We start from the raw sequence: 23,116 nt of genomic DNA, 5'->3' as shown, positions 1-23,116 counted from the left end.
AGCATCCTTTTACTTGAAATAATAAAGAGGCTGCTTGATTATCAGATAGAAATATATAAACCTAATGACCATAATAAAACAGCTAATTCTATATTTGCAAACCAAACAAGAGATTTCATACAGGCCAGAAATCAAATATGGTTTCATATTCCTACAAGTCACATTCTTTCCAAAACCTTGTTGAACTCTTAACAATTGAATAGATGGAGGTGTTCAAGTAAGAAAAGAAATATGGTTTCATATCTTTACAAGACATAACAGACAATGCTTCTTACCTTCATTTCAAAACCTTGTTGAACTCTTGCACAACTGAATAGAAGAAGATGTTCAAGTAAGAAAAGCCACAATCCTATTCAACAGGTTCAGGCCAAACACTGTTTCTTCACAGTTAACTTTGACTAGGACGTCCAATGGTTCAGTGCATTTGCCTTCAACTAGGATGGTTATGAGGCATGGAATTGAGCTGCTCAATATCTCACTACTGAATCTCAAGCACAAACCCGATGCATCATCGAACTTTACATCAACGGGCATATCCACAGATACAAGGAAGACATTTGCATTGCTGAGTATCTTTGATGCTAGGCTCTGGCACACCACAAGCAGCTTGTCGTCACTCACCGAGCTACGATCCTTCGCTTGGTTTACCTCCTCCATATGGTTTTTAAAGGTGCACCTGTTATAACAGGATGTTGATTTGTTTGATTAATAAGATCTAAACTAAAGAGAAAACCCAAAACCCACTTCACATTCATAATTTTCAACTTTATAAAATCACTTACTACCAACAAAACATAGAGGCACACCTCCTTCACTCCTTTTCCATTATTTTCTCTAATTTTCAACAAAAGGGTTCGTCATCAAGCCAGACACATATGCAAAGTCTAGGAAAAGTGTGTTTTCTTAATGTCTATTTCAGTCACCCGAAAAAAAACGCCCCAATCTTATCGACATCGATACCGGTCTGATTGACTGGAAAACTCTAACCTGGCAATATCTTGGGTTTTGGGGGCTGACAGTTCTGAGGACAAAGAATGTGGTGTACATTTCACATTCTAGGATTTGGAGTGTAGGTTTCTCAGCAAAAGAGAAAAGAAAAGAATATTTGACTGACCTTCTAGTGTATTCAAACATCCCTGGCAGCTGAGATTCCTTAGTTATAAAGCCGTCGATATCCATGGAGAGTGGTTTTACAAAATATCCAATGTCGGGCCTCAGCTTAACAGGGTACTTATTCCCATTACAAAATACAGCCAGCTTGAGAGGTAACAGGTGATGATGAAAACGAACTTGAACAGTCTTCTTTGCCATCTGACCTGGTTCTAGAGACGCAATCTCTTCCATGGGAATCATTGTTCGCACGTGATGGGGTGTCTGCGAGCTGCAAAATTCACATGAAAATTTTGACATTATATATACCCTAGAACAAATAAATAAAACAAAAAAAATAAAAAAATAAATGACAACTACAGATGGAAGTAGGGTCTCAAATCACCTTTCGTATGTTTCCAGTGCTTGGTTTGCAGAATCTGGAGTTCCATCAGAATCATCATCTTTCAGAGCTACTTCTGTCAGTAGTTCTGTAGAGCAGTTATCAAAGGAAATCTCCACACTTACAAGTAACAAGGATATAGTTGAAATCTCAGACAAAAAAGAACAAGTCACCCTCAGACCATTTCCATTTGCAGGGTCTAAGAGAGCAGAGATTTTGGGTCTAACACTAACGCCAATATCCCTAATAGAGATTCTTGCTGAAGATGGTTGTTCAGCCCTTTGCTTAGATGAGCTCGACTCAGGCAAACCCGGTTGCTCATCCAGCCACGACTCCAGTGACTTCTTAGACATCAACTCTGGCAAATCTGTAGAGGGGGATGTAGAATCACTTTCCCTGGAGCTCCCATTTGGTTTGTTATAATCAAAACCAGCATCAGAAAGACGAATTAGTGGGCCCACATTATCATCATACTCAATGTTGTGGTCATTATCACTTATATCACTGTCAGAGTCACTCCCTTCGCTGTCAACTGAACTGGTAACAGAATGTTGAGAATTATAACTATAAGCACTTTCTTCATCCGAAGATCCAGAATGTGTGCCGGGAGGATTCATTTCAAAGGAGTCGCTAGTAGCAGCAGCTCGGTCTGGCATCTTAGACGCAAGGCTCAATTCATCGTAGAGTAAACTACAAGGCTTTGGGAGAGGTTCATACCCTGGAGCAGCATGAAGAACAATCTGTGAAAGAGATCCAGGAAGATAAAATCGAAAATTATTAGGGGTATCAAATGTTGATTTTGTCGTTCCATTAAAGACGCGCCCCGCAAGCTCATGTCGTAAGTCTGCATTTTCAGGTAAATATGGAGTTCCTTCACCCTGGCATTGAGAAGCTGTGTGGAAAGACACAAGTTTGCTAACAAAACGAGCGCGATCACGGATGTCATAGTCTAAATCATATTTTGCCAACTCAAGGACGTAACTTAGGAGCCTCTGGAATGTCCACAAATCTTCCCCCTGAGCACATAACACAACCTGCGGGAAAGAATGAAATGAGAACAGTACAAGACTCTATGCAATAATGGCATTTAAATCAAGAATAAAAAAGGGTTAGGCTATATTATTGGACCTAATCAAAAAATGACTGAGCATTCTCAGCTTGATTGATTGATGCCATCACTACTTGAAAACTCCCTTTAACTACTTCCAAACTTTTCAACATTTACCGATTTTTCATTAGGTTGAATAAGCGTAATGCATACTTGGTAATAAATCCAATCCAAGTTAAGAATATCCTATACTTCCACCCCTTAAATTTACAAATAGTTCTAATAAATCCAATTCAAGTTAAGAATATCCTATACTTCCACACCTTAAATTTACAAATAGTTCCAACTTCCAAGCATAATACGACTTTCCCTTGGATGATATTGCTTTCAAAGTTTATAACACAACAAAATTGGGAACTCCAAGGTATGGTCCAATTTGAACTGGGCTCGAGTAGATTATGTCCATATTATTATTCTCTAGTATTTATCTTCTCTCATTTGTCCTCCATTCTCACAGTTACCCGTAGCTCCTACCTTTTCTATAATTCTTCAACTGACTCTATTGAGCCACAAAATCAATTAGCCTTGGTCATGTTTTCCAATGGAAGAAGTCCAAATTGTGGTTTTAAATTTCGCCTGAACTGATAATGAAATAACTGAAATATTTTTGTTTCCATCCCTACCAAAGCACATATCGAAACTTAAACTAAAATCATAAGTGTATTAGGGGGCATACTATACCAGTATGTGTTACATAAATATATTTATACAAATTGCATATGAAATGTAGTGTATCTGTTGTGTATAAATAAATATATGAATTACATGTGAAATGTAGTATGTACTGCATTAATAGGCATGCATGCATGTTACTAAGTGTTCGATGTTGTTAAACCATTATGGGTGAGTTTCTTTTTGTTTATGAGATGGTTTTTCAGTGTGTATTTGTGTATATTCTATCAGTTCTTGAACTTTCATCTTAGATGTCTGTCATTTGCATATGTTTCCATGATTTTACAAGATTTCCACCAAAATTTTCATCCAAAACCAACGTGTTTCCATTTCCTTGACAACCAAAATGCATACTAAAACCAAAATCTGAAATCTTGGTCCAAATCATGACATGCAGACCTTAACTTGAGATGGAAACAATTTTTAATGTTCATAATCTCAATTTAGCAACATACCACTACTCAAACAATCATAAAAAGACTAAAGATCACACCTAACAATTGAACCAACAACAATGAGTATGTAAACAGAAAAAAAGATACTGACAAATGCTATGATAAAAACATCATTCAATAAGCATGAAAAGGTAAAGATAGAAATTTGTTGTCATTTATAAACTTAGAAAATACCTTAGACATAGTATTGAGAATCTGATGCTTCATTTCCAACTCTTCTGAAGAGAAACACCAAGCGAGGTACTTAAGTACAGTGGGTATCATCCTTGGAATATTCTTTCCAACAGAGTTATACTCTCCCACTATCCAAACAATCATTGCACGAGCCTCAGACACCTTAATTGAATCCAAACTACGAGCCAACTGAATAATCACCTTTAAAAATAGAAACAAATCAAGAATTAGAAGCAAAGCAAATATTTTGGGTGTGCACAAAACAAAATTATGAGTCACATAAAAGTTGAATTGACAAACATCTATTTATTATTTAATGGTTTTGTGAAAAAGTTAAATAAAATAAAAGTGCTGAGCAAATTGTGCATATTTATATTATTTAGGGAAAATATGTGGAGCAAATCAAATGAGAACTGTCAAGTAACAAATGACATGGAAAACTAATCAAGCAGATGTAATGGTTCTCTTTGGCATATACAGTTTTTCCTCTTCTAAGGGATGCCATGGAGAAGGGCTTGAGATTGTAGTTCAATTTGAAGATTGGAATGTTCAATATGACAACATAGAAGTCTCCACTAATCCTAGCTTAGATGTCCAAAAAAAAAAGGGATTCAATATAAAAAAGTTTTCGGCATGCTGATTTCTTGCCTACTCTGATTAAATGACCGACCATAACTCACTCAATTCAACTCGGAATTTAGTGAAATTGGTACCGAATCGAGCGGCTCGAAGTTTAGTTTCTAACGAAAGAAACGGCACCGATCTACAACTTAAAATAGCAAGAACATATAGCAAAGTCACACGGCGTCAACGGAGGACAGAAAAATACCAAAAAACAAGATAATGCAATAAAATGCTGTCTTGGCACATATCTCACAAAATTACAATAAATATGCATTAAATGTCCAGCATCAAGCGGAGTTCTCAGAAGGTCCAGTTCTCAGAAGGTCCAAAAAGGCAGAAACAATGAAAAAATTGATCACATGAATAATAAAAACAAGAGACCAATTACCACCATGACATTTAGGGGATGTTTGGATACACAGATTTTAGAATCTTGGATTTCCTCAAAATCGTAGTTGGGAAACGAAAGGATACCAGCGGTCGTTTTCTGATTTCTAGCCCTTCTTTCCGTCGGCAAGAAAGCAGATCATCCCATGTTTCCAGGTTTTAGAAATCTCAGGATGGAGGAGTGATTTCTAAATCCTGGATTTCTTACTTAAAATCAAGTTTTCTAAAGAGAAGCAAAACAGTCGGTCTCCTTCTCTCGTCTCCCAACTACGATTTTGAGGAAATCCAAGATTCTAAAATCCGCGCATCCAAATGGCCCCTTTGTCTATTTCTTAACTTCATAATGCAGGTATGCAACAACCTGACAGTGCAAAATTGTATAACTCATTAGATAATGGATGCATTATATGTTGCAGAGAAACAATGATTACCTTTTAGTAGGTAGCTGGATTTTGTTTTATAATCGATTTAATGGACATGATTGCTTGGGCCAAAACAGGTTACCTTTTCGTAGGTAGCTGGATTTTGTTTTATAATTGATTTAATGGACATGATTGCTTGAGCCAAAACACCTGCTTCCCCATCAGTAGAGCCCACCCCACTGATAAAAGACACTGTAATTTGATATGTTAACTTAGTAAACTTAAGTTTCTGGGATAATTTTGATGTACTATGCACATTAAGTTCTGGCAGCAAACCTTGTCTAGTCAAAGCTAGAAGCCGCTCCAAGCACGAGTTCGCCACAGAGGGAAGTCTTTGTGCACATAAACCAATAGCGGCAATTGTATCAGCAACAAACCTCCTATCTGGATCTTTTATGTAATCCTACCAGCACACTAAAAAGATAAGCATAAGTTCATGATTTCAGAAATTTCAATGAAGACAACTGCTGTTAAAGATAAATGCCACGGAAAAGTGATTGTGATGAAATAAACAAATTACAAATGCTACATAAATATAGTACCAAGATGTTACAAAATGTAATCTATTTAAGAGTGGTACTGTGGTAGATCCATTCTGGAAATTCCCATGCAAAATAAAAGAATCACATGAGTAAAGCAATATGTATTCAATATTTTAGTTGAGCAATATGATTTATATGATTTCCTCCCGCCAAGCCCTTTATTTGTCTTGGCATGGCCTTACCCTGTGTTTAGCCGATGCACTTTTCTGCTTACTCTTTTTTATGTTTCTTGTATTTGACCATCTCGGTCTTGCTTTCTATTAGGGGCCGTTTGGATATGCGGATTTTAGAATCCAAGTTTTTAGTTTGAAAACAGTGTAAAAGAGGGTTCATGATCAAGCTGTTGTATGCTCTCCTGACAGCGTTTCTTGGATTTTAAGTGAGATATTCAGGTTTTAAAAATCTCTCCCGCATCCTGAGATTTCTAAAACCTCAAAATATGGGAGGATCTGCTACTCTCTTGCTGACGGAAAGAAGGGCGACAAGTCAAAAACGAGTCAAAAACGACGGCCGGTCCGCTTCTTCACTTGTCTCTTACCTACAATTTTGAAGAAATCCCGGATTCTAAAATCTGCGTATTCAAACGGCCCCTTAATGATATTTATGACCATTCAAAAAAAAATATTTTAGCTAAGCAATTCACAGCAGAAGATGCTAACAAAAGTTGACATCATTCCTGGAAGGCAATGTTACCTGGAATGCGGTTCGTTCCGGTACGTGGTACGGGAACGGGTACAGGGTACGATGGTAGCCCGGTACACGATACGGTGAGGGTATGCTATGTTGGTTTGCTATTCGGAGACGTGGGTCAATTTGGGAGCGCTAATTCGGACTCTCTCTCTCTCTCTCTCTCTCTCTCTCTCTCTCTCTCTCTCTCTCTCTCTCTACATACACAGATATATATATATATATATAATTTCATATATTTTTACAAGAATATTATTACTCAGTACAAACTGCATACATTTAATACACAAAATATAAAAACTGCATGTATGTCATACATATTTTTTCATAAAGAAAGTTCCCGTTGGAATATATGAATACCCTTCCATAGCCATAATACATCCATTTAATAAACAAAATTAAAAAAAACCTCATGAATGCCCTACATATTTTTTTCAAAAAGAAAGTTGTAATTCTAATCCAACCAAAATATATAAAATTCGTAGCTCTCTCTCCATCACTCCCTTAGTCTATATGCATCTCTCTCTTTCTCTCCTGCGGGTCGTCAATTTTGGCGATCCGGATCGCTAGCGAACCACGTTTGGGATCGTGTGACCCCGGATCGCAGGTCGGACGGCTGAGGGCGAATCCAGTAACTATGGGCTAACCAGAATCTGATCGACAATAATGTGAATGACGATGTAGATGCAAGTATACCAGGTAGTTGAAGATGGAAGGTTGACCGAATCAACCAAGGCTCTGGCCTTGACAAGAAAAAGTGACGAAGGCTTTAGTGATGTGATATGAAAGTAATTTTTCTGGGGCCACAAAGTGGGACTGCTCTTTTTTTTCTGGAGTTCTCCAAGGATGAACTAGAGGCGGAGGAGGGCTGGAGATTGGAATGAGGAAAAAGAAGACGGTGCATTCTCACTTGCCAGAGATGAATCCAAGATGGAGGTTGGGGAAGTGGAGGTGTAGGGACTACAGATTTATCAATTTCAGATACAGGTGAAGGTGTGAAGCTTGTACGCCAAATGGGAATGCCATACAGGATGGATGAGAAATAATGGTTGTTGATTTCTGAAACCAGCCTTGTTGCCCCCAGCTGGATTTGGGATGACAAAAGAAAGGAGATGGAAAAACCAATGGCGAAGTAAGGGGATGGTCGAAAATCTTTCAAGCAGATTGTGCAGGTGAAGATGCAGCAAGATGGGAAAGCGTCGTAGAAGACGGTAGACGAGAAGTTAATGCTCCAGTTTGATGAAGCAGCGTCGGACAACAGGTGAAGATACCTCCATGGCTGTGGGGTGGGCATTGTGAAGCCAGAATAGTCGATTCCCAAAGCTATGAGATGGATAGATAGGAAACGTGTCGTAAGGAAGCCTCCAAAAGTCACTCAAATGGGAAGAAATAAGATAATGATTAACTTCTGCTCTGGGAAGTGGCAGAGAGGTCAATTGAGGAAGTGGAATTTAATGGAACTACCCCATTCTTGAAGATTACAATGAAGATTACAATGTGGAATGTGAACCAGAGAGTGGCATTCAGGGCCTGTTGGTGCCGCTTCTATGACATCTGTTTGCATGTTTGGGGAAAGGGGCATTCGTTGTGCTTAGTGAATGCTTGGTTTTGGTGTTAGGGGTTGATCCCATGTCGAATGAAGTGGAGTTTGTAGAGCTCACAAGGATTAAGGTGGAGGTCAGGGCAAACTCCAGTGTGCCCACATCAATTATTCTCTTGACGGATGATCGACAGCACTCTGTTGACATCTGGAAGGAAACAGTCATGTTGGGATTGGAGCTGCTACCATTCCGGAGTTAGTTTACCAATCGCATGGGTAATCGCAATCGAAGGAAGTTGCAAAACCAGGTGGTTCTAGTATTCCCAAGGCGAGAGGCTTTGAGAAGGTATCATAGGATTGGTTCCCAATGTGGAACCAGAGGAAGGAAGAATAGGGGGAGGGGATTCAAATTTGGAAGGTGTAATAAGCACCCTCTTTGATGGGATGAAACATGAATACAGTCAAGGTGCACATGGCAGCAAATCAGGGGACAGGTGAAAAGGTCCTGGTGACCAGTGTGGGAGTGATGATATAAGGGAAAATTTAGGGGTGGTTATTCGGTTATAACCGAACCGAAATAACATAAATAATTTCGGTTATCAAATTTCGGTAACCGAAACCGAACCGAAATTTTTAAAAACCAAGCCGAAACCGAACCGATAAAAAATTCGGTTATTTCGGTTATTTCGGTTATTTCGGTTAACCGAATAGTGTGAAAAAAAGAGGGAAAAAAGACAAAATCACGGTTTCGATCGGAGGGCTAGGATCATCCAATCGAAATGACTTTTTGAGCACACCCTAATTAAGTTGTGATCAATCAAATGGACGGTTATGATCATCCTACGTAGTGCCCATATAGCACCTTTTTTTTTTAAATAATGGTTTTTTATCATAATTTCGGTTATTTCGGTTAACCGAATTGTTTTTTGAGATAACCGAATAACCGAATTTCCAAAACAAAAAAACCGAAACCGAACCGAAAAGGAAAAAAACCGAACCGAACATTCGGTTATAACCGAATAATGAACACCCCTAGGAAAATTACATGAACAAGGAGGACCATAGCGGTCTAATCAGGGGGAGTTAGAGGGCAAAAAGAGTTTCCAAGCAAGGTTTTAAATTTCGGTTTCGGCTAAATTTTCGGACTTATCCGAAACAGAAATTTAAGCCGAAATCCCGAAATTTTGGGCGAAATCAGGTATTGCTCATAAAATCCCGGATTTTTTGGGACGAAATTTCGATTGAAATTACCGTAATTTCGTTCGAAATTCTTTAACGGAATAAAAAAGTATTATTTTATTTTAAATTTCGACGAAATTCCCGAATTTTCTGACGAAATTTGGTAAATTTCGGGAATTTCGGTACAATTTCGTTTCGTTCCTCACCGAAATCCGAAATCCGAAATTTCGGATTTTGGTCGAAATTTAAAACCATGTTTCCAAGGACACGACAAGAAAAGAGAATGCAATGGCACACATGGATAATTTTGAGCTAGAAGGGAAGCTTAAAGTGGAAAAAATCAGCGGGCAAGAGAGAAGTCAAAGGGGGTGTGAGGGGAGGGGGAACAGTGAGGAAGAAAAGGAAGGACATCGAGGAAGATGTCCAGATATATGGAATAGCTATTCTGAAGGACATAGAGCTTCAGATAACAAACTCAATGAAAATTATGGAGATCATATCTTAAGACTTAACGGCAACCTTGCCATCAATCTGGATGAGGCAGAACCAATACGGGAAGCAGGCACTGGAGAAGAATGCAAGACCGTAAAAAGCAAGGGAAGAGATGACAGTTTGAAGATGGAGTTCTTCTTCTCAGCTACAAAGGAAGCAGTAGTTATTGGGCCCTTGAAACATCAGATAGAGGATAAGACCAGGGCATAGTGTGATGCAGTAGTTGGTGATGAGGGATCGTCAATCCTTCTGACCAGCGCAATGGCTGGAGTGCAGAAAAAGTATTATGTAGCTGAAATAGAATGATGTAGCTTACAAAATGGAGTTGTGTATGAAGAAAAGTGTGCCGCTGTAGAAACCCAAAGAGAGCTGAAGAAATACACAGATGATCAAGTGCATGAGTGGCTTCGAGAAATCTAGATAGGGAGAGGAGAATGATGTAGCTACAATAGGGGACAATCAGACTCCTCATCTGGTTCATCCCAAGACAGAGAAGCAGGTGGCAATGAAGATGTGTGTGATGGTGGTGAAGATCTCGAAAAAGGACATAGCCTGAGAAGGAGGTAGACACAAAAGGTTAGGAATGGAATGGGCCACCAAGTGGGGTTTTGCCTCTGCGTCTTACGAAAAAGATAAGAATGGGAGGTGGAGAAGGTGATGTGATATAAGACACGTACAAATCAAATCCATTTCAAAAAAATGGGAGGTGGAGAAGGTGTTCTCTATTAGAGTCTTCTTCATCAGTCAAAGTTGCATCCCTCCAATTGGTCAGCATGAGACATCATCTGTATCAGCGCGACTCATGTGGATAAGCTCACACTTTGCTGACCCCACCTAAGTTTTTTAAGCTGAACTTTGTGGTTCTAGCTTGGGGAACCGGGTCCTACCGATTGTGGGGGCTTGTTGCGTTGTGAGGAGAACTTTGCATGTAGGCTTTCTCAGGTCCCTCAGAATGGTGGGCTCCACCGAGGCAAAGGTTTGTGCAATTTTAGAGGAGGTTAGACTTGTGGACTCATCTTTGCATGATACCCCCATGCCGTGAATGGAGATTCACTTAATGTCATCCAGTAGTTGAATGATGGATCGGGCTTCCCCTGGAGATTTGCAGATTATATGGGGGAGATCTTGGACCATGTTGACGAGCAAGCAACCTCTTTCCAACGTAGTTGTTAAGCAGCCAATGAGAAAGCAGATCGGCTTGCTAAAATCTAGATATGTGGTTTCGGGAAAGATTTTGGAGGTCTTTGACCATCTCCCCCCTGAGGGATTTTGTATTTTGCCTTTCCTTTTTGAATGATGACCCTTGATCATCTCGTTTGAGGGGTCCCTCTACTATTTTTAATAAAGTTCTCATCATCATTCAGAGAGAGAGAGAGAGAGAGAGAGAGATCATAGGCCTCGACCTATGTAATCGTCATCATCCTCTCTTGAATCTTCATCAAACAACTCAAATTTATTAAGAAGCCAGATCATGCAAAAAATTCTTTCAATGGGCATGAGGTCAGGGTGTTGTTTCTTATGAAGAAGAAATGGAGAGAAAGATGACTAGGGAATTAAAAAATCATTTGCTCATCTGTAAAATACGAGAAGGGGTTGAACAAACGGGAAAATGAAAGAAGAATAAGGGAACAGGAAACAAGAATGGTGCCTAATGAAGTTAGTATCCTAGAATGTTAGGGGTATGGTTTTAAATTTCCACAGAAACAGACATGAAAGTACGGAAGTATTTCCTTTCCCATCCCTATCAAAACACATATCGAAACTGAAATGCATACTGAAACCAAAATTGTAAGTGTATTAGTGGTATACTACATCAGTATGTGTTATATAATTATATTTATATGAATTGCGTGAGAAATTTGGTACATGTATTATGTATTATGTATAAATATTGATATAAATTACATGTCAAATATGGTAAGCACTGAATTATCAAACATGCGTAATAGTGCATTTCACTAGGTATTCGATGTTGTGCTTTTTTTTTGGTAGGTTAGATAGGGTTGAACCTCCGACCTCAAGGTCAAAGAACAAAGCCTTTGAACAATTAAGCTAAAGGCTCAACCCCAAGTATTCAATGTTGTTAAACTATTATCGATAGTTGTCTTTCTTATGTGAAGGTTTAAAGTGTGTATTTGTACTCATTCTAGCGTTTCTTGAAGTTTTATCTTAAAATTCTATCATTTCTGTATGTTTCCAAAGGGTTCTATGATTTTACAGGATTTCCACCAAAATTTCCAACTAAAACCGAAACGTTTTTTTTTTTTTGTGACAACCAAAACAGAAACTAAAACAGTGGTTAGGGGGTAGGCTTATATATCAATGCTACTACATCAAGAAATTACAGAAGTACCATTAACACAAAACCGAAAATACAAGACATATGTACACCATGTATAGGATAGAAAGGAAACTGAAGATGCAAGATTGGAATTCTATCAACAGCTATATTCAAAAGAAAGAGTAGGTAGGTAGTCCTCAGATGGGCTACCATTCTCGAACTTATCAGAGGAGTGTGGTTCTGCTAGAACATACGTTCAATGGAGACAAGACTAGAGAAGCAGTTTGGGGATGGAAAGGGACAATGCCCCAAGCCTAGATGGTTCGTACTTTCATTCTACCAAGAGAATTGGGATGTTAAGACCAACCTTTGGAGGATGCTTAAAGTGTTTTACGATAATGGTAGTATTTAGGGAGTGTAGTGCCACTTTTTACAATGATACCAAAGGAGGGGCCAATAGATATAAAGGACTATAGACCCATAAACTTGGTTGGCAGCCTATACAAGATTATAGGCAAAGTGTTCGCAAAAAGGCTGAGACGTAATTGTGAATGTTATCTCTCCAATCCAAGGGGTGTTCATGGAAGGGCAGCAAATTTTGGATGGTCTTCTATTGCTAACAAGCATGTCGGGAGTTATTTGTTAAGTGATACATAAAAGGCATACAACATGGTCAATTGGGAGTTGGCAAAGGGAATGTGAGGCATACAACTTGGTCACTACTCCATTCTTGTTAATGGGAATATGAGGGATTCTTCAAAAGCTTGAAGAGCCTTCTTATTCACTTTGGTGGGTGAAGAGCTTCGTTGACTCATTTCCAAGAAAATGGAGTTAGGTGTGATTGAATGCTTTTCCACATGAAGGCATAACCTGATTATTTCCCACCTGCAACTTGCAGATTACATGATTTTTCGCAGGAATCTCAAGAAAAGCTTTGTAAGTCGTTGTGTATCTTGTGGTGGTTTGAGGAGGTTTCGAAGTTGAAAATAAATGGGGAAAGGAGTGTGTTGGTGGGTGACTGGGTGTTAATATGAAGGGGCGGAGAGCAGAGTGGAAGAGCTCGCAATTGTGTCTCCTGTGGAGGTAAATAAGAAAAAAAAAAGATTCATATTTCCCTAATTGGGCTGCCTTCTTATTGGCTTGGGCATCCATTCAAATCCCTATGGGACCCAATGATTGGGCACATTGAAATGGGATTCGCACATTGCAAGAAATATCATTTTGGGTAAGAATGGAAGGTTAGGGAAGGTGGGTGGATCGAGAACTCGGTTGGGGGTAGAGAGGCTCGAAAGCAAGGCAGTCAATTTGTAGTGTCAAGGAGGTTTTCTTGTTGTTTACTAGGTTTAGGGCAGGAAATGGGGAGGGGATTAGTTTTGGGGAAAATTATTAATTGAATCATGTTCCTTTATGCCATGCTTATCATGATCACTACAGATTAGCTACTGAGAAGGGGTGTTGTTCTGTGGACTCTTATGAGAAAGTAGGGGGTAGGGTGGTATGAGGTGTGTGTTCCATTATTATTTTAAGGATGACGAGATTGAGTCCACAATCAGCCTTCTTAGTCAGTCAAAGGATGCCTTCATGTCTTCTCATTCCAAGGATTGCGGGTGAGCTTGGGACTCGGATCCTTGGTTTACTTTAGACACCTCCACCGGGTTTTAGATGCACAGGAAGTGCTAAAAGTCTTTTGCTCCACTGATATTCAAATTTTTTGTTGGATCGTGGCTCCTCAAAAGATAAACACCATTGATGTGCTAAACAGAATAAATTTTCAAATGGTGAATAAGTGTGGTGCAAAGTGAATGAAGAATTTTATTTTATTTTTTATCATATCTTTATCCATTTGTAAAGTGGCCAGATTGGTGTGGGACTAAATGCTAGTGCTCTTCAATATCTTATGGGTGCTTCTAGATTCCATTGCAAAGTTATTGGAGGAGTGGTATTGCTCCCACCTTCAGGAGAAAGGTCAAATGCTTTGGCTCACGGTCCCTTTCCCAATGCATGGACTTTGTGGATAGTGCAGAATCGAAGGACTTTTGAGCAAAAGAGAATATGGTGATCGAATTGTGGTGAAGGTTAAAAGCCTCATCTTTTCTTTGGCAATGGCGAGAAATGGTTTTGTGGCTAATCTGTACAAGACCTATCAAAAGTGGGAGGTGATCATTATTGATAGAAAAGAAAAGGAGAAGCAGAAATCCAAGTGGACCCCCGCTTCCCTGTGTTCATAAGCTCAATTGGACAGTCCTCTATGGAGAAAACACGGGAGAGACAAAAGTTGGAGTCAATAGGAATCAGTTGCGGGAGGTTTCACTTGCCTTCTTTGGGTAAATTGGGTGGAAGGATTTGAACAAGAAATAGGCTCGAGCAAACCTTATGGGTATCAAGTTTGTTGTGAGTAACATTCAGTGGTACTCTCTTTGTTGAAAGAGACTCGTTCAGTGTGATTTTGTGGGCCAAGAATGTGTCTTCGGGTCCTTGGAGGCTTGCTAAGACAGAGAAGATTTAAAAAAAATCATTCATCATTGTAACGATTTTTCTTTTCTTATACTCTTCACGGTGACAACGAGGTGACAGATTGATGTAGAGCGTCTCCTAGGGCCCTGGAGGTCCCTCCTAGGCCACCATGCGAAGGACCAAATGAGGGACTCCTGGTCTCTGCGCATGTATCCTTCGTATGACTTATCAATAAATCTTTTGTCACTTTTCAAGAAAAAAGATTGATGTAGAGCAGGTCCCGGCCAAAGTTTATGGGTAGCACCATTTCCATATAAAAGAGCATGTGATAGTAGTTAATAGTCCATGGAAGGGGTTGTTTTGGCATTTTATATTAGTAGGGTTAGTATAATAGGGAGGGGTATTGTCATTAGAGGGAGCTTTTGAGAATTTTTCATTGAAAACTTAGGGTTTCAATCCCTTTACTGTTGAAATTGTAAAAGATAAGAGGAGTCTACGAGCTTGGGATTCAAGCTCTTCTTCTTCCTCTGTGTCTCTTGCCTTGTAGCTTGCAAGGGATTTTCATCGGTGTGTCAAGAACTGATGTCTCCATGGCAGATCTGGACTGCCTTCTTCAAGAACATAAATCAACATCAAGGAAGAAAAGCAGAAACTGTTCGTGCAAGTGTCCTCCGGAATTGCATTTCCTTATTGTCGTGTGTGGAGTTTCATCCTTGCTAAAGCATGTATTCATAGATGTCTTGCCTCTAATACGCTGTTGTCATGACATGTGGTAAGAAGCTTTGAAATTGTAATTCTGCTTGCTGCAGTCATTTGATGATTTGCAAAGTCCGAAAGCTAAACTAGCTTTCGTTGTTACCTGTTGTTATAAGTATGTGAATTTCATTGATCTCCAATGGTTTGGAAAGTAGTTCTGAATGTAAAGCCGAGCTGTTCGTTTCACCTGGAATTCGTCTTGGCCTTTCGGAGTTAAACTCTGCAACTGTATTACACAAGATATGAAAATTGAGAAGGACAGGCCCCGGTTTCTATCTTGGCTGGCACATGTTTGTTGAAATGCTTGTTTACAAATCTTGGGAACTGCCTCTTCTCTCATATCCTATTCAACCCATTAAAGGCTAGAGGTTTTTCCTAATGGAATTTATATGCAAAGATGGAATTCCATTTCCTATCCATCTATGCTTTCTGCTAGCCTGGTCCTAATGTGAAGAGGTCCACGGTTTTGGCTTCTAATTGCTGAAGAAAGGCGTGTGCGGAAGTTAAGTTCCAGCCTCTTCATCTAAGGAGTGGCATTACCAATGATTAGACACCTCTTGAAGACCATTTGATCTATAAATTGAAGAACCCTTAGTGGACACATTGCCTCTCAGGTGATGAGGGACGATTGTAATGGGATTGGAAACTGTTCAAGCTTCCTAAATTTTGTCACCTAGGGACTGGATTGAAGGCATTTTGAAAGTCAAAGTTTCATCTATGGAATTGTTTGTAGAGCGATTTCAGCCCCCGATGAAACCTTATGTTTTTTCTTTCACTTTATTAATTTTTCTATTATAGTTTCAAAAAAAAGTACAATAACAGGTACAGAAATATAAACATAAAGGGTACAGAAATGTAAACATAATATAATATTTTATATATATATATATATATATATATATATAATATTAGAGATGGGCAGATCCCTTTTATCTTCTTCATGAATTTTTTTTCTAAAGGATTCATTTAGCCGACCCCAACTAGTTTGGGACAAAGGCCTTGTTGAGTTGAGTTGAGTTGAGATTAAATATATAGAATCTAACACAATTATATCCATGGTAATCGTGCAAAGTCCCTAATAAACCATATTAAATCCATTTTCTGGTTTTTAATTCAATAGCAACAAAGGTTAATGGCATTTGGAAAAGGCAAAAATGCTAAAGAAAGTTAGGGCCGGTTACAAGGGGAGGCAAATGAAAAGGTCTGGAGTGCACAACTTCAGAGCATTGACGATTTAATTATTTATTAATCGGGTAGGCGCGCACTCACAACTGCGAAAACAAAGACTGTCTCAACAAAAGATAATGAAAAGTTATTCCTTTCCCATGATGACCTGGATGACTCTGTTTTGCTATGCCTGAGGACCAGTTCAGTTTCATTTTGTCAACGTATTCTATTTGTTTATTAGTTTAATATTATGCTTCCACTTTATTGGCAATTACTGAATATAAAAATAACAACCATCCAAAACTTTCCAATTAACATGACAGAGAAATCACAACTATTCCTATCACATATCCTTTCTAAAACTAAAAGAAACGTCACATGTTCAATTCCACCACCTGCAATTTTAATCACTTGCATTGGTTGTTGCTTTAAACTAAAAAATACCCACGCCCACATGAGTTGAGAAGAATTGGCAAGTTCAATCAGTGCTTCCAAAATCAACATTATGCAACATAAATTCACTTGGTTTTTACGGAAAAACACTAAAATAAATAAGTAAACAGAGTTCATACACCTGAAATTGACATACCACACATCTTCAAAGCTCACACAAAGAACTATAAACTTGCATGATAGAAAGAACTAGAATCATTAATGGGGGAATATGTGTGTGATCAGTAACCAGCTAACATAAAAGACCTGACCAAAAAAAAAAAAATCAAATACCTGGAATTCATGAAAAATGAATGAAATTGATGAATCTGTAGCAATGCCAGACAGAATTTCAAGCTTTAGAGCTTTCATTTGATACGAGTCAGAAGAACATATGAAAAAATCTTCATAATAAGGTGCAAAAAGGGAAGGCATTGCTTTGGTAAAGACTTGTAGGTTGCAGAGCACCTGCGGAAGACAACTGGAGATAATCAGTCTTTCGTCTTACAAAGTTCTTTGAAAAGAGCCCTCTTACAAAGTGTCAGCTGATCTTGAATCAAACATTAGACAGAAAAATAGAAAGTATTCACATAAAAATAATAAATTAATGCTAACGACAATAAGATCTAGCTTGAAGAAATTAGAAATGTCATATTTGATGAGCTATTATAATTTCTTAACTAATGAATTGACACACAAAAGAAGCATGCTGACCTGCTTTTTTTCATTAAAGCATCTATTGCTTCAAATAAGAAGATAGGGAGCCAATTGTATCTGGAGGATGTTTTGACTTTTTTCTTTTTCTTTTTTTTGGAATGGTAGGGTGTTTTGAATGTTGCTGGCTGCACATAAAAATTTCTCAAGAAATAGCATTCATGGGCATCTGCAACGGTGCACGATTATTGCCCTGACAAAAATTTAGGAATTTACCATTAGATCTATTTCTATGGGTCGCCGCTTTAAAGCAAGTCGCTTAGGGGCCGTTTGGATACCCGGATTTTAGAATCCAGGTTTTTAGTTTGAAAACAGTGTAAACAAGGGTTCATGATCAGGCTGTTGTGTGCTGTCTTGGCAGTGTTTCTTGGATTTTAAGCAAGAAAATCAGGTTTTAAAAATCTCTCCTGCAACCTGAGATTTCTAAAACCTGGAAAATGGGAGGATCTTCTACTCTCTTGCTGATGGAAAGAAGGGAGAGAAATCAAAAAGGAGTCAAAAACGAGGGCTGGTCCGCTCCCTCTCTTGTCTCTAACCCTCTTTTACACTGTTTTCAAACTAAAAACCTGGATTCTAAAATTCGCGTATCCAAACGGCCCCTTAGGTTCTTAAGAAAGTTTTTTTTTTCTTTGTAAAGCGGAATTCTCTATTGACCCATAACCCTTTGCTCAAGTGTATGCCAGGCAGAAGCCGTCAATAAGGTTTACTAAAGGCCTGTCATTTAGAAGGACGGGTAAATAAACAATACCTATACATCCAATTAATGTTGAAGCTAAGATCCAAAGCTTGAAGAAACATTTGGGAAATCCAAAGTATAACCACGAAGATAACAAATGGAAATGAAATGATAACCGGTAGGCGGTAGCTAACAAAGTTCAATAACTAACTGGAACTATGGGACGTCAAGTTACCGCACAAGCAAGAAACCTTCTATGGGGACTACACACCAACTTACCACACAAAACTCTACAAGAAACCATAACGACTGTAAAAGAATAAATGACAATGGTTAAATACAGCAATAGATAAAAAGATCCCATGCCAATATGACATCATGTCCAATAGTCCATTATGGTTAAAAACAAGATTTAGTTATGTAATCTTTGCCCCTTTTACAATTTTCTTTGTTCATTCTTAGAATAAAACGTTTGGTTATCGTTCAGGGAAAAAATAATGCTAGAATAAAGCTACAAAGAAGGTGGCTTGTTGGGCTCTTTCTTAGCATCCATTTTTGGGCCCCAAATGTGCCAGTTGATGTGATTGAATCATTGACCAGACAGGTGACCACAGAGTCCGGACCATTTTAGTGGACCCCACCTTGATCAGATGATCTTAACCCTTGATCATCAAACCTCATTTACGCTCTAAAATGAAAAGATAAATAAGTGACGGTGTACTCTATCTTACAAATGTAATATCCATTTGGCATGGGACTAAGTGCATGGCGATTGCCTCATGCTGATATACAAGATCAACAGTCTGAATTACACATACATGTCCTCAAGTGGGAACCAAAAAATTATCATTAGGATTGATTCTGAAATTGTCTATCAGCCAGACTTGCAAGGCTAATATCTAACAAGATGGGTGACTAGCAACAAGTAGCCAAACGAATATTGAGGATCAATAAAAGCATCACAACAACATGCAATAAATAATTTTTGACAGAGGAATATCACTTAACATCACATGATCAGAAACTTCAGAAAAAATTAGGAGCTCAATAAGGAAACCTTTAACCAAAAACAAAATCTAAAAATGAAGAGGGCTGGGTTAACTAGAAAATCGGCAGGATCCTGACAGCTAACAAAAACCCATGGGACAGTCCTAAATCTGATTTCAGTGTATTCATGAGTACTCTTTTACACTAGAGGGGCCTGTCACAAGGAAAAAAAAAGGAGGGGGGCAAATATATTTACCACGTATTTTGAGGCACGAGATGATCGCATAATAAATAGAATTGGCTTCACAATCCTTTTGACATCCTCCCTTGGCGCCATAATCCAGTGCACTCCAGCAGCAGCAAGTACCACTGCACTATTTTGACTCCATAACAGAGGCAAAGTACACTGCAGCAAAACCTTGACATCGCTATTTTGACCAGACGTAAAGATTGCAGAATCCAACTCGGCAGGCTCTCTATTTGAATAGCTTGAGCGTGATAAATATTCATCTGGCCCTTCTATGTAACATCTGAACAATTGTGTAGTCAATTTAAAATCATGGGCCTCACCTCCCGTGAAGCCACAAATATTGTCAGACACAACATCAACAGAATCCTTTTCGGATGGGGAACTCAGTGAGCAGAGAGAACACATAATAGATTCACTCACAAGCCCGTGTCTTGCTACTACATATCTCAGAAGAATTTCAATCAGAACAATCTGACCCCACTCTTCCACATCAGGAAGAGTCTCACATAACCTTTTAAAGTTCCTGCCTATCAATGATAAGTTGTTAGGGCAAACAGAATTAAATGCGGCGGCAGCAGCTCCAACGACTCCGGGAGAATTATCATTTAATAATACACCAACAAGCTGCATAACATTAACAAGATATTAATAAATGAAAATTGTCAAAAGATTTGGTGTGATTTAATAGAAGGTTCCGGTATTCTGACCTCTTCGATGGCAGAAACATTTTCTTCCTGGTGTAAATCATATAGCTTTGGGAGAGCATTGGCAGCACATTTTCTAACATATGCAGATGGATCTCTGGAACACTTCGTCACGGCCACCAAAACAAGAGGAGCTATTACAAGTAAACGAATTCCTGCCATGGCACGAAGGGCCCAAGCACGCACCAACGGATTTGGATCTGACAAGTCCTTCTGGAAACAATTAATCGATAGCAATGCTTCATTGGGACGCCTGAGTTAACAAGACCAATTAATGTTAAATATGCTAAAAAGTTTAGTGCCAATCTTTGAGTTCACCCTCAGATGTAACAAACGTGATAAAAAAAGTGCAGACTCTAGGAACACAAATATCCAACAGGAGATATCTGAAAATATTAAAAAAACAGCCTTACAATCCTCAAAAGTTATGAATATCTTGTATAGCAGAATCTAGTAATACTTGAAGCATGCAACCAAAAAAAACTAGAAAGGGAAATAACAATAAAAGAAAAGAAAAAGGAAACATGTTTGGACCCACAATGGAATAGAAAAACAACTAAAAATCCAAAAAGAAAAGGAAAAAGAGAGATCATTTCAGGTCACTATTTACTAGGCATGCACGATGTCTCACGGTTTATAAGGATTATAATTATTTTTTCAAGGCAAGAAAAACAACACCCATTACTTTTGATAGTATGAATGTGAAGGATGGCATAATTATTGTGTATGGCTTACTTTTCAGCATAATGCAGCAGATACAAGTAGACGAGTTTCTTTACTTCCAACGATTGAGATGCCACATTTTTCACTACCTGCAGTTCCAGAGAAAAAAGAGGATTAGTTCCTCACAAAGGTGTAAGGTGCATTTAATTAAATAACACATCCAATACACACACACACACACACACACACAAACCATCGTATGGGTCATTTAATTCAAAATGCCACATTTTGAATTCCAATAATTGTGCTAGTGACACTGACAATCACATCAGATGCATAGTGATTAGGTTGAAAGGTAGCAAGTCGGGGCTAGAAATGTTTGACGGATCGAGTTTGGGGAACCTGGTCTCGGCGGGTATTGGAGGTGTCCTTCGAGACTCGAGTGGAGATGTCTTTTGGGATTTTGCAGGACATGTAGGAATTTCGGGTGCGAAAGCGGTACATCATGGGACAAAATGCTTAGATAGAGAAAGCTTGGATAGGCTGATCGTGGAGGGTGACTCCCTCAATGTCATTCGTTGGCTAAGGGGCTCTTTGGTGCCCCCTTGGAGATTTGCCCCGTATTTTTATGAGATCCAAGATAAAATTGAGGGAGATTCCATTACTTTTACGCACGTTAGGAGGTCTGGTTGCCTCGAATCAACCTTTATCCCCCTATTTTTTTATATTTTCCTTTGTTTATTTGTGTTAAGACCAATTAGGCATGTAACAAGCAATATGTGCATGTTATGGTGTATCTGAGGTAGTTACAAAGTAGTTACATATGGTCGTGCGTTTTAGAATTATGGGTGTTAATTATTGATTGCATGCCATAAAGTGGGTAAATAGGCTGGTGATTTGGAACTACCTTTGTACTTCTATTTAAGGAATTGCATTTCAATAAAAATAGAGGGAATTTTGCAAAAAAAAAAAGGAAACTTATGTTGAAGGAGGTCATGGTTCCTCTCAAATTGAACCGTTAAGAGGTTCGGTTGCTTCAAATCAACCTTGCTCCCCCTATTTTCCATATTTTGCTATGTTTATTTGTGTAAGGGCCAACTAGGCACATAATAAGTGGTATCAGAGCTGTTAATCCTACGTCGTGATTACATCTAGGGAGATTTTGGATTTCATGTGACAATTTTCGACAGATCAAAGCACTTATTTCGAAAATTGATAAAAAGGAAAATGACATTTTGCACAAGGCTTTAACAGAATCAACATAGCGATCAAGGAAATGTGACATTTACAGTACAAGTTGACTTTCAGAGTAACATAGTAATGATCAGAAAAAAATGATAACAATAAGTACTCTACAAATCAATCCATCTAAGGAACTGGAAAGAAAGAAAAATGATCTAACTCTGGAGAGAATGAAAAAGAGCAGAGATCGAATTGCGATGAGAGAAAAAAATGATCGAACCTGTGGGAAGAAATTGGAGACATCGAAGCCTTGGGCGATGAGAGCAAGCAAACGCTTTAGGGCTTCGGAAATCTCGGAGTCGAATCGGCTGTCGAGGAGGGGAGCGATGTTCACGTCTTCGGGATCGTCGTAGAGGTGAGCGTCGGTGCCGATTCGAAACATCAGGCTCGACGCCTTGCTCAGGCTTTCCGCCGTATGGCCGAATTGGGGGAACATTTCTAGGGTTAGGGTTACGGTAATGGCTAGGGTTTAACCTCTAAAAAAAAAATGGCTAGGGTTTAGATTCTCTTCTTTTGACAGAGGTGGAAAATGTAAGATGTAGATCCCCCTTGCAACCAACGAAGAGTTGGTAGTAGTCTCTCTCTCTCTCTCTCTCTCTCTCTCTCTCATTTGGAGTAGGGCTAGCAGACTTTTCACTTTTTCCGGTAAAATAAAAGGGTAGTTTTGGGGACAGTGTTTTAACAATTGCACTGACACATCTTGTCTTTTATTATTTACAGTGCTGTCAAATATTATTACGGTCCCCAAAAAGCTCACAAGCCGATTAGAAAGGAAAAGAGCAGCTGAGTTCGTGCAATTATGAAAGCATGTTGTGCAGATATAATTTCCCTAGTTTTTGTATGGTGTTATCACTTAGTTTTTATCGTTTTATATGGTATGAGGAGTGGTGTTCATTATTCGGTTTTAACCGAATAACCGAACCGAACGATTCGGTTCGGTTCGGTTTTTTGCTAATTCGGTTCTGTTTCGGTTTTTATTTTTGGTTAATTCGGTTATTCGGTTTTGGTTTCGGTTT

General features: G+C 38.8%; 2 protein-coding genes across 3 annotated transcripts in view; both read right to left on the bottom strand.

The window, feature by feature from the left end:
• LOC143880134 (uncharacterized) overlaps positions 1 to 23,116 on the bottom strand; it is a 72,360-nt gene that overhangs the window by 34,854 nt on the left and 14,390 nt on the right. The gene's annotated exons all lie outside the window — the stretch shown is intronic.
• Positions 66 to 22,711, bottom strand: PAT2 (protein affected trafficking 2). Its single transcript, XM_077382896.1, has 11 exons — positions 22,321 to 22,711; positions 20,931 to 21,007; positions 20,199 to 20,448; positions 19,498 to 20,115; positions 17,159 to 17,332; positions 5,611 to 5,737; positions 5,417 to 5,526; positions 3,902 to 4,102; positions 1,496 to 2,526; positions 1,115 to 1,381; positions 66 to 676 (listed from the first exon to the last, which is right to left on the bottom strand). The coding sequence occupies exons 1-11, from the start codon at positions 22,534 to 22,536 to the stop codon at positions 328 to 330; spliced, it is 3,420 nt and encodes a 1,139-aa protein (XP_077239011.1). The 5' UTR covers positions 22,537 to 22,711; the 3' UTR covers positions 66 to 327.

Source organism: Tasmannia lanceolata, unplaced genomic scaffold (genome assembly GCF_043159265.1).
Source record: "Tasmannia lanceolata isolate RefF3 unplaced genomic scaffold, GAP_Taslan_0.1 ptg000006l, whole genome shotgun sequence".
Taxonomy (NCBI): Eukaryota; Viridiplantae; Streptophyta; class Magnoliopsida; order Canellales; family Winteraceae; genus Tasmannia; species Tasmannia lanceolata.
Note: the sequence above shows the minus strand (reverse complement) of the source record. Positions and strands in the feature narration are given on the sequence as shown.